The sequence below is a fragment of the Protopterus annectens genome, chromosome 4.part0, assembly GCF_019279795.1.
Source record: "Protopterus annectens isolate FY-2018-M chromosome 4.part0, PAN1.0, whole genome shotgun sequence".
In the NCBI taxonomy this organism is placed as follows: domain Eukaryota; kingdom Metazoa; phylum Chordata; order Ceratodontiformes; family Protopteridae; genus Protopterus; species Protopterus annectens.
In genome coordinates, this window is record NC_056733.1 from 762,450,082 (window position 1) to 762,462,177 (window position 12,096).

At 42.7% G+C, this 12,096-nt stretch overlaps 1 protein-coding gene across 5 annotated transcripts in view; it reads right to left on the bottom strand.

Moving 5' to 3' along the window:
* Window positions 1-12,096, bottom strand: part of FBRSL1 (fibrosin like 1) — a 3,021,780-nt gene that overhangs the window by 67,780 nt on the left and 2,941,904 nt on the right. For 3 of the 5 annotated variants that reach the window (XM_044068722.1, XM_044068719.1, XM_044068723.1), the window contains one exon: window positions 558-641. In XM_044068722.1, coding sequence (XP_043924657.1) covers window positions 558-641 — 84 coding nt within the window. The remainder of the gene's footprint in view (window positions 1-557; window positions 642-12,096) is intronic. The other 2 variants (XM_044068720.1, XM_044068724.1) reach the window with 1 other exon arrangement.

The following is a 12,096-nucleotide window of genomic DNA, read 5'->3' on the forward strand; positions in this document are numbered from 1 at the left end:
TTAGACAGTTCCCCCTTGCTTCTTCCAGTTAAGAGATCCAGTCTCAGTTAACGGCACACACTGCAAGAGCATTTCATCCAGTGAACTGCATTCCTTTTTAATGCATGCACCAGCAATGATTATCCACCTTGGATGAGCACAGAAAAGTGTCATGGGGATACCTGACTCATCATTTCTTGCTAGACTTCCACCAAGATGTGCTTATTCACAGTACTGGGATGGCTGTTAGAATAAGAAAATGTAATTGCCTATGGCAGTGAATTACACTGCTAAGCAACAGGATGACTTTTTACATGTCATCTCTTTGTGCACTTACTTTCTCAGTTTCAGCTGTAGCCTTCACTGTCAAAAAAAAAAAAATCACAAAATTTGAGATCACATTTAATGACCAAAAATAATTGCACATTCGCAGCTGTTTCAAAGGACAAAGACAATGCATACAGAATATATGTAGGAAAAGTCATTTTAATTGGCTTAACATCACTGTATCATTTAATGTTCTGTCATACACATTTAGAAATGAAGGTTTGAAAAATAATTGAAATAGGTTTACTTACACTTACCTGCCAGATGACTGGCGGGTAGGAAGCTGCTGTGATGTGGAGAAGGTCCATATGGAGTAGCAGTCTGGTGTGTTGCCCCTGTGTATACAAGACAGCAAGCACTTCTTAGTCAAGAGCAGTGAAAACAGGAAACGAGAAATGAAAGTTGTCATCTATCAGCAACACTTAACTAGCCACACGGGGTTAAAAAAAAATCTGCAAAGACAGTACAGAGTAGCACATACAGTCTGAGGCCCAGAGCTGAAAAATAAATCTGCATGCTAATGGAACTGGTTTTTCATCTGCTGCAATTCCCTTGCAAAATGTTAACAACGTTCATTAACTGTATTTCTCCATGTGCAATGTGTCATGAGTAAGAAGGATGAGAGTACTGGTATATGTGTTGCTACTCATTTTTACTACCTTGATAAGCCCCATTCCATAAATATGTTTCTTGATCTCCTTTAGACACACACTCACACAAATGCGCTTATTATGCCTACCACTAAAAATTCTATTTTTCTTCTCATGATAATCTGATAAAACTTTCAGAGAGGAAGAGAGTATCTTCCAACTATCCAAAATATCCAACTTCCAACAGTCATGACATTTGATCAAATACACAGCCTACCTTCAGCCAGCAGCAATGCAAGGCAAATATTCTAATATTAGGTACTTCGTATGTTGGCTGCGTCAATAGTATAGTAATAGTACAGGTCAGAAAATAAACCAGAATTCAGACAGGCTCTATGACTTAGACAGGTAAAGCCCTGACTGCAACTCAGGTGCTGGCTTGTATGCTTGAAGAGCTGGGCAGGGAATGACAGCAGTGAGCAGTTTAAACCATCTCACCCATCCTAGGAATAGGCGGTTCCCAGTTGGTTGACTTGTTTTTGTGCAAGCACATGCTAAAACTACACCAACAGCCATAAACCAGGGGGAAGTGGGCTCAGTGAAAGAAACACTCACAGGGGTGTGTGTTTGTGTGTGTGTACATATATATATATATATATATATATATATATATATACACACACACACATATACATGCATACACACACACACACACACACATATGCACATGCATACACACACATATATATACATACATATATATATATATATATATATATATATATATATATATATACATACATACATACATATACATATATATATATATATATATATATATATATATATACATACACACACACACACACATATATATATATATATATATATATATATACATACATATATATATATATATATATATACATACACATAACCACACACACACACACACACACATATACGTAAGCATACAAATGATGCTGAAGGATGCAGGGGGCCCTTGCAGGTGTTAAAGTGCCCATGTCAGCCACCAGGGTTGGCGTTATGGCCACAGAAATGCATCCTGTACACAGCATGATGCAGGCTGCTGACTGGAAAAAGTGGTGTTGTGAAGTTCCATGCCTTGTGACACTTAGAATGATTAACATAGAGCCTCCATGTATGGGTACGCAAGACTAACCTGGGTGAAGGGACCAGGACCCCTCGATCTCCTCAGCAAGCATGTGAAAAAAAAAAAAAAAAACAAAAGAGTACAGTCAGAGGCACATTCCACCCTCATAGCTGCCTGGATGACAGCCCCTGTACATTACTGTTACCTCTAAATAGGGGGATCCCTATCTAGGTGAACAGACAGGTTCACTTCTAACTGGGAGATGCTCGATGGTCTGCAGGCAAGACAGGAAAAAGGCAATCAGAAAAAAAAAAAAATAAAAACTGGAATATGGCCAAATGAGTAGTAAAGCACCTCTGTACATGTGTGAGTCTGACTCTATGCTGCTTTTGTGAGCTCCACTTTTTCTGAATGGTGAAGTTAAGATCAGTAGTGGTGCTGACACAGCATGCAGTACCTGATGTACAATACTCAAACATCGGAAAGTACAGTTGTGTACTTACCATAAATGTGGATGTTCAAGTGTATTCACTGTTGCAGTCATTACAATTGGGTTATCCTGCTGGCAGGCTACCCGCAGTCAGCCTGAATTCCAAAGTCTAGGTCCAGCGTCGGTTGCTGTCACCTCCTCCCTGACGTCAGTGCGCCAGGGGTATAAAAGATGCAGCAGACGCCATTTTCTTCAGTTTTTCTTGCCCCAGATGTCAGGTGCCCCCAAAAGGGTAGGCTAAAAATATGTCAATAAAGCATGCATGCAACAAGGTAATTTTTTCCTTCATCTACAGGCAAATATACCACATAGGTTGTATAGAATAGAGAAGTACAGATAAGGTCCAGCAAAGATAAGGGGGATGGTGGGAGGGTAACATGGACTGCAACAGTGAATAAACTCGAACATCTACATTTATGGTAAGTACACAACTGTACTATGTTCATCGTGTTTTACTGTTGCAGTCATTAAAATTGGGTTGAATCCCAAAGCTAAGGTTGGGAGGCTGGAGGTAAATAGGATTAGGAGCGGCTATGAGGCCCTGCAGAACTGCAGTGGCAAAGCCTGCCCTGGATTTACGTTAGAGTGGTAAGTGATAGTGCTTTGTAACAGTGTCTTTGGTTGGTACTCCTCTGAGGAAGGCTGCTGCTCTGGTTGAATGTTGCCTAATGCCCTTAGGCACTGATTTGCCATGTTGTGAATAGCAGAAATGAATGCAGTGGCCTATCCACTTTGAAACAGTCTGCTTTGAGATCGCCTTTCCTTGTGATCCTGCAGCATATGCCACTAGTAATTGCTCAGTCTTTCTGAAAGCTTTGGTTCTGTCCAAGTAGAAGCGCAGCTGTCTGTGTATGTCCAAAGAATGCAGAAGTCTCTCACCCTTATTCTGTGGGTTTGGATAAAAGGTAGGTAAATTAATAGTTTGGTTAAGGGCCACACTGGACACTACCTTAGGCATAAATGTCGGGTTTGTCCTCAGAGAAACCCTGTCTGGATGGAAAATGATAAAAGGTTCCACAGCCATGAGTGCCTGTAGCTCTGAGACTCGTCTTTCAGAGGTTATTGCTAGGAGCAGAGCTGTTTTCCATGATAAAAATTTTATATCAGCTGAAGTGGCTGGCTCAAAAGGAGGCAGGGTGAGTTTTTCCAAGACATAATTGAGGTCCCATGCAGGTATTGGTGATCTCCTTGGAGGCCTTAAGTTTTTGGCTCCTCTGAGGTACTGCCTTAATAAAGGACGAGAAAAAATAGGCGGCTCTGTGTTATAATGAGCTGAAATGGCAGAGGCATGAACCTTAATTGATGAAAAGAACAGGCCTTTGTCCAGCATCTCAGTTAAATATTGCAAAATCTGAGGAATATTTGCTATAGTCATGTCAATCCCTTGTGCCTGGTTCCAAGCACAGAATCTCTTCCATTTTTCAGCATAAGATTTTCTGGTACTAGGCCTCCTGGCCTCCAAAATAACATCCATCACCGCTTTAGAAAGAGGTGTGTTTTGAATGACTACATTATCCGCCATGCTGCCAGATTTAAGGTCTTGAGTTGGCTGTGCAGGATCGGATTGTTGTGCTGGGACAGTAAGTGAGGAATTTGAAGTAACGTCCAAGCTGGGTATAGAGACAAGTTTCTTAGGATTGGGTACCAGTGCTGGCGGGGCAGTCTGGGGCAATCAGTATCATTTTTGGCTTCTCTTGTCTGACTTTTAGGAGTACCTTGGGGAGGAGAGGCAGTTGAGGAAAGGCATATACTGTTAAGTTTTTCCAGCTGAAAGATAGAGCATCCACTTTCCATGCTTGCTTGTGATAAGTCCTTGTGCAGAATCTCTGTAGTTGGCAGTTGTGAGGGGAGGCAAATAGATCTATGTCCGGGCATCCCCAATTCCTTGTTATCATGCTGAAGACTTGTGGATCTAATTTCCACTCGTGGGGATCCATGAGGTTTCTGCTTAGTTCGCTGCCAGAGTATTTATCTTTCCTGGCAGGACTTGTGCCTGCAGATGTATTTGGTAAGTCAATGCTGTGTCCCTCAAAGTCATGGCTAGTCTGCATAGGGGGTAGGAATGAGTGCCTCCCTGCTTGTTTAAGTACCACATGACTGTAGTATTGTCCGTCTATCAGTAGTTGTCCTGGATGATATAGATCCTTGAAGGCTGTCAGGGCATTCTGAACAGCTAGCATCTCTTTTTGGTTGATATGTAGATGCATTTGGCTTGCGGACCATGTGCCCTGAATACATCTTCCTGCCATGTGGGCCCCCCCAGCCATAATCTGATGCATCTGTTGTTAATATTTGCCTGGCTGTGGGTAAAGCAAATGGCTGCCTCTTGTTGTGGTGACAGGCCTTTGCCCACCATCGAAACTCCTGTTGCAGGCAGGGAATGAGGGTAATTATTGTTTCCAGGCTGTGGCAATGTTGAGTCCAAACACTTTTTAGATATCATTGAAGTTTCCTCATATACAGTCTTGCATATGGAATTAGCAGAATGCAGGATGCCATGAAGCCCAAAGCCTGCAGATTTTTTCTTGCAGATAACTGGGTCTTTGTTGCCAACATTTTGAAATAAGTAGTCAGTTGCCGTTGTTTGTCTGGCGTGAGATAAGCCATCTGGGCAGATGTACTTAAGCTTGCACCCAGGAATATTATCTCTTGAGAGGGTACTAGTTTTGATTTACTTTTGTTTACTGTGTACCCTAGGCATGTTAGTAATCTTTTTACAAACGCCAGATGCTGTAGTAGAATGTCCTTGTTCTCTGCTTGAATAAGGCAGTCGTCCAAGTAAGGATATATTTGTATTCCTCTGTCTGCAAAATGCAATTACTGGAGCCAGGCATTTTGTGAAGACCCTGGGCGCAGTAGATAAGCCAAAGGGCAGTGCAGAGAATTGGTAGTGCACTGAGCCAGCTATGAATCTGAGATATCTTCTGCATGATTGCCTGATTGAGACATGCAGGTATGCCAGGTATGCCTCTTTTAGATCTAAAGTCACAAGCCAAGCCTTCTTGCCCAGCATGGGCAGAAGCTGCTGCAGAGTCAACATTTTGAATCTTGGAATATCCAGATATGTGTTTAGAATAGATAGATTCAGTATTGGTCTCCAGGCTTTGTCTGCTCTGGGCACCAAGAACAGTCTTGAGTAAAATCCTTGTCCCTGCTCTTGCTGTGGTACTTGCTGAATGGCCCTCATGTCCATGAGGGATAACACTTGTTTTTGTGCCTCTGCCCATTGATTTTTTGGCAGATCTGGCAAACCGTTTGCCTTTGGCAGGGTGTGAAAGTGAAACCTGTAGCCTTGTGACACTATATCCAAGACCCATTTGTCCTGGGTTATTACGTGCCAATTTTGAGAAAAAAGTGCTAGTTTTCCCCCTAAAGGTGCTTCCAGAAGATAAGTGCTTAGCACAGGCAGGGGGAGTCATTGGGACTGTTTCCTGTATGGCTGTGCTTTGTCTTCTCCGCTTTTGGAGGTAGAAGTACTCCATTGTTTAGACCTGTATGAGCCTTGGGGCTGGGATCTGCCTCTAGGGCGTCTGTATCTGCCTCTTTGTGGCCTGTCTGACACTGGAAAGGACCAATTATTTGTAGGCCAGTGCCTGCTAAATCTTGGAGGCTGTACCTGTAAGAAATCCTTGACTGTTTGCATAAATTTAGCTTTGTCCTCCATTTTCTTCAACACCTCTTCTGCTTTAACACCAAACAAAGTATCATGCTGTAATGGAGCATCTAATAATTTTACTTTAACATGATCGGGCAGATTCTGTTCCTTTAACCAAGCATGCTTTCTAATGACAGAACCCGTAACAGCGTCCCTGCAGGAGGCCTCCAGAGAATCAAAACCACACTGCAAAGTACGTTTTCCCACTTGTTCAGCTGCATGCAATAAATCCTGCATTTCTTTGTTTTCTGCACATTCAGAATTTATCAACATTTTCTGTTTAAGCAGTGACATAATATATGGCTGATATTTAAGCATATGAAACTGACCATTTGAAGCCCTTGTAGCCAAGGTAGCAGAAGTGCAAATCTTTTTTCCCCATCTGTCCAGTGCCCTAGAATCCCTGTCAGACGGGGTAGGGGTTTTTTGCAGTGGAAGCCTTGACCCCTTTGGGACCCTGAGAAATAGTTTCTGGGTCAACGTCAGGGTTCTTAAAAAGAAATTTATGTGAATCAGGAACCCTGTAGTATCTATCTGGCTTAACAGGAGCTGGAGGTAAAGAGTCAGGAGTCAGACCGGACTCTGAAAATACATCATCTACAATATCTAACACAGGTGGAATAGCAAGGGGCCTGTGCTGAGGTAGCAAAAGGAAGTCTCTGAGCCTTTTCTTTGATTCTGAATAATCTTGGCTCTCCCAGTGGAAATGCTCCCTCACGGTATGCAGAGTTTCCCCAAAAGAATAATCCTCAGGAAGAGAGGCTGAAGGGATAGATTCTTCAGCATCAGAATCCTCATAGGGAGGAAGAGAGTATTCCTGATCAGAAGAGGAATCAGAAGAAATGGAAACCTGATCTGAAGATTCATATACTGTCTCTTGCCTAGGCCTCTTATCAGGAGGGGGATGGGAACCCCTGATCAAAGTAATTAGGTCTTTGGCCATTTTGAGCATCTATTTTTTAGGCATGGAGGCCTGTCCATGGGGCTGTTGTACTTGTTTCTTTGTCTTTAGAGGTGCTTTAGCCTTTGAAGCTGAAGTCGTTTTAACATATAACTGTGTCGGCCTGAAAACACCCTCAGAAGCCGATGCCTGCTCAGCGGCTCCGGACTCATCTGAGGGAATAGTTTCAGAGGTTCTAATATCTTGAGTTTCCAGTGGCCTAGTCGGCTCCACGTGGGAGTCGGAAGCGGCCTGTGGCTCTAAAGTAGCGGGCGTCAGGGGCTGCGAAAGCGCCTCACTGAGAACCGGCGACTGGCTTAGAAAAAGCCTCGTCGTCAGTTTTGGACCTCGGATGCCTGTCCTTTTCTTTGCGTTTCTTTTGAATTGCGGTAGTCGGATGGCCATCCGAAGACATCATGTAATTAAATCTTCTGCCAAAGTAGTGAAATGCAAAATCGTACCGACGCTTAATAGTGCATTGGTTAAATCTAGCACAAAACCGACAATTAGCAATGTTGTGATCAGGGCCTAGGCAAGGAATACAGTAGGAATGGAAGTCCTTATGATGTATTTGCTTCCCACAAGAAATACAATTATTACCTTTTTCTGACATCGGTCTGGAGCAAGAAAAAAGTTTCCCCAATGGGGTACTTAGCTTTTAATGAAGACTTCGGATCTGAAATTTGAACACAAAAATCTCAGGAGTCGGCCGACTGGCACTTGCGAACTGCTTTTGCTTCAGGCACCGCGCAGCAAGAAAGACTGGAGAAAATGGCGTCGGCTGCATCTTTTATACCCCTGGCGCACTGACGTCAGGGAGGAGGCGACAGCAACCAATGCCGGACCTAGACTTTGGAATTCAGGCCGACTGCAGGTAGCCTGCCAGCAGGATAACCCAATTGTAATGACTGCAACAGTGAAACACGATGAACATCAACAGTTTAGTTGCACAGTTATGACACACTGAAAATGAAACACTGCCATCCAGATCTTTCTACCTTCCTGAGGTATTACAGGCAATGAAGTATGACCAAGTTATATTCCAAGAAGTACACACGTACTCGAAAAGCTTACCCAAAAGCAGAAGTGACACAGAATATACTGGGAAAAAGATATCTTCAGAAGCATAACAGGCAAAAAGAATCATGCATGTTCCAAAAATTCTAAATAACTATGGTGCTGCAAATGTCAGTTTCAGCCACAGTGATTTTAGAGACTGAATGAAACATTCATGGCAATTAACATTTAGCACAATGGTTGCAGCTGCAGTTAGTTTGCTTATTTATGTCCAGAAGCAGGTCTTGCTGGCTAAAGGTAAGTGCCCCACTTTTACAATTCTAAATCTATTTTCAGATTCTGGGATAATTTTCTTGAAAATTTATATCTTTCTTACTTGTTGCTAAAATGGCTACATTTTTTGAGGTCCTTATAACTTTGTTCTGTCAAGTTAGCATCTGGCCTTCATATGCTCCGTCTTTCATTTAAGAAAAAAAATATTTCACAGTTGTGAAGTTACAGTACAGGTTTTGTGTATGTTTAAAAATTGTAGATAGAAAAAATAAATGTGTGTATAGTCTGTTGTTCTTGCGATTTCATTTTTGTTGACTGCCTTTCTACATGGTGAAAGAGGCGGCTTATGTTCGAAATGTGCACATAAAATCCCTCAAGACACACAAACTGTGTGTTGTGAGTCTAGGAGTAGAACATTTATCTCAAGATTGTGCAATTGTAAGTCCAGTGGTCCAAGCGCTTTATCGGACTGGAGAACAAAGTTAAACTAGAAGGGTCTGCAGACTCTTGATCCTGAGGTACACAAACCTAGAAAAGACAAAGTGATAAAACAAAAACAAATTTAAAATTAAGAAAAAAGACAAGGATCAACAAAAAAAGGAAAAGTGAACTGACTGCCATACTGGATTCAAAGGTACGAGGTTGGAATCAAATCTCTTTCTTGATGCCTACCAACACTACTTCAGCTCCAACTGTTCTGGAGCCATACAGTGATCCCAGATAGGTACCCAAAACATTTATTAGCTAGGACCTCTTCCAAAAAGGAACTGTATCATTTCCCTTTTCAGCCACCATCTAAGTCTTCAACTTGTCTTTCAGGTTCTTCTGGAGCTCCTCAAATGTAAACTGGATATGCATCATGTAAGCTTTCTTGAAGACCTAGCCTGAGATGGATGTCATTCCATCCTCTTTTGTCCCAAGGATTGAAGGGTTTTTGGCCCTTCTTCACTCATATTAGCTCCTTTCACTGGTCTACATTTTAGCAATGGTGTCTCTGGAGCTGATGTACCTTCCACGGCCTTCCTCTGGAGCCACCTGGTTCTTCAATATTGGCCCCATGGATTTCGGATCCAACAAATGTGACACAGAGGTGTTTGGGGTTGAGTGGGGAAACATCTCATTTGGCTCCCTTTTCAGTGCCAAGAGAGCTGACAGAAGACGCAGCCACTGACCATCCACAACAAAAATTGTAGGGCTCTGGACAGGATGAGGAAGTGGGCATATATTTCAGGCACCTTCGCTCTCAGGTTCTTGAACTACACCATCCACATGAATCACTTTCAAAGGGATCTAGCAGAAAAGGTTTTAGCCTCTTTGAAGAAGTCTCCCACTTCAGACATTAGGAAATAGCACACTGGGTACTATTGCTGAACATCACAAACCTTTTCATGAAGCTCATGTACAATGAAGCTGATGGCATGGGTCACGCTGCAGGCTCTGGCATTATGAGACAGCATACTTGGCTTTGCCTTTGTGACTTTGCAGACAACTTTAAGGGATCCTTCACTAATGTCCCATATGATGACTCATCCTTTTTTGATCCACTGGTCAAAGAGAAGATGAAGTGTGTAGAAGATGGGAAGACTTAGAAAAAAAAGTTATTTGCCATCAGAGTCTAATCTGAGACCCACAAAGATCTTGAAACCAAAATCAAAAGGGGTCCAAGTCTCTGTGGTTTAAGAAAACTCTGCGTCAACCCTATGACTTCACTCTTGAAAGGAGTATTTGTGGAAAACATGTCCTTTTAGTGGACATAAACCAAGTCGTCAAGCTGGTTCACAAAAACAGGGATATCATGGTCTTTCTTAGGAAACCTAACTGTCCCTGAAGGCTGCCTAACTGCTCCCCTCTGGAGGCAGTCCAGGAGGTGGTAATCCTACTCCTCTGCATGGAAGACCACTTCACAGGACTCTTGGGTAAGAAGGATAATATCCCATTTCTCTTCCGCCACTTCAATCACATTGGTCACTTCCAGGCATTCCACCCCATCAACAAAAAGTGGCCAAAAGAGAAATTCTGCCTCATATGGAAAAAGAGCCAGCCAGAAGGTCTCATTAGATCAGACAGAGTCAGGTTATTATTCAAGATTCTTTTTGGTTCAAAATTAAAACAAACACCTCAGGCAAATTTTGGATCTCAGTGGCCGTAATACACACATAATGAAGATCCCATTCAGAATGGTCACGGTGCAAGCAATTCTGCTTTGTCTTCAGGCAGGCAACTGTATGTGTTTTTTGGATCTTCAGGATGCTTACCTATGTATCAAAATAGTTTAAGCTTCCGGAAGATACCTGTGCTCCTGTTTGGAACCAGTCACTTTCAGTTTAGGGCCCTGCCCTATGGTCTCACCACAGCCCTCTGAGTGTTCAAGTGCATAACTGTAGTCACACTCCATCTGTAACTCAAAGGGATTCATTTATTTCTTATATAAATGACTGGTTCCTTGCAGCCACAACAAAAACAGTACTAGCTTGAAGCCAGAGATTACTTGCTGCAGTTCTGTTTTTCTATAATTTACATAAAATCAAATCTGCAACCAACCCAGACAATCTGGTTCACAGGATGCCACCTAGACACAACAAGATGCATTGCATCCCTTCCACCAGAAAGAATTCGAGTATTAAAAGAACTCAATTCAAAATCATCTTCATTTCAGTTTTCTTCCATCAATCCTAGTTCCAGAGTACATGGTATCATGGCATCTTTCAGACTCAAGGTAGAGTCTGCCAGGTTTCTCATGAGAATTCTTCAATGGCTTGTCAGACTACAATGGTCATAAGTTTTGTACCATCCTTCTGCTCCAATAATAATCACTCACCTATGCAAAGCTCATTTACAATGGTGGTTCCCCCTTCATTCTTTAAGCAAAGCCCTTTATTACGCAGTCTCCAGCAACAGTGGTAACCACACAAGCCTCCTCTCTGAGCTAGGGAGGGCATAATCGGATGTGGATGGCCCTAGCTGTGTGGAGCCAACACGAGGCCAACCTTCACATAAATACCTTGGAGGTGAGAGCAGTAGTCCTATTGTTGCAAGGACTACAGGACCTCTTGCCTCCAGAACTGATTTCTGTCCAGACCAACATGACTGTTTGGTACACCAAGAAAGAACCAGAACCTACCCTTACGCTTAGAAGCTGTGAGTATGGCAATGTGTAATTGCTTTGCTCCACTTTTTGATTGCAATAAATTTTTGAGGAGGGCCAACTGCCTTGCTGACAGGCTAAGCAAAGACATTCTGATGTGATGCCTCATGAGTTGTCTCTCAATCCAGTGACTGCTCAACACATTTTCAACCACAGTGGCCAGCCTTGTTGTGACCTACTTACAACCCCAACCAACTAAAAGCACAGCAGCTATTTTGCCTCGATTCCCACAAAGGGGCGGTCACCAAGGGATGCTCTAGTCAGACAGTGGCGCACCAGGCTCCTTTATGCATTCTTCCCCTCTCTCTCTCATGCCAAGATTTCTACAAAAGGCAGCAAGGTACAAAGATTCTGCAATCCTCACTGTAGTACACTTGCTGGGGTAAATTCAGTTTCCCCTGCTGCAGCCTCACCTCAGGGAGCCAACTACGGCTCTTGGATTCCAGAGGTAATCTTTTCTCCCATCCTTTCGGATTGCTCTTTTGTACTGCTTTACCTGGACCTACACAACCTGAAGCTGACTGCTTGGTTTCTCAAATTATAATAATGGCCAGAGACCCTTTGTC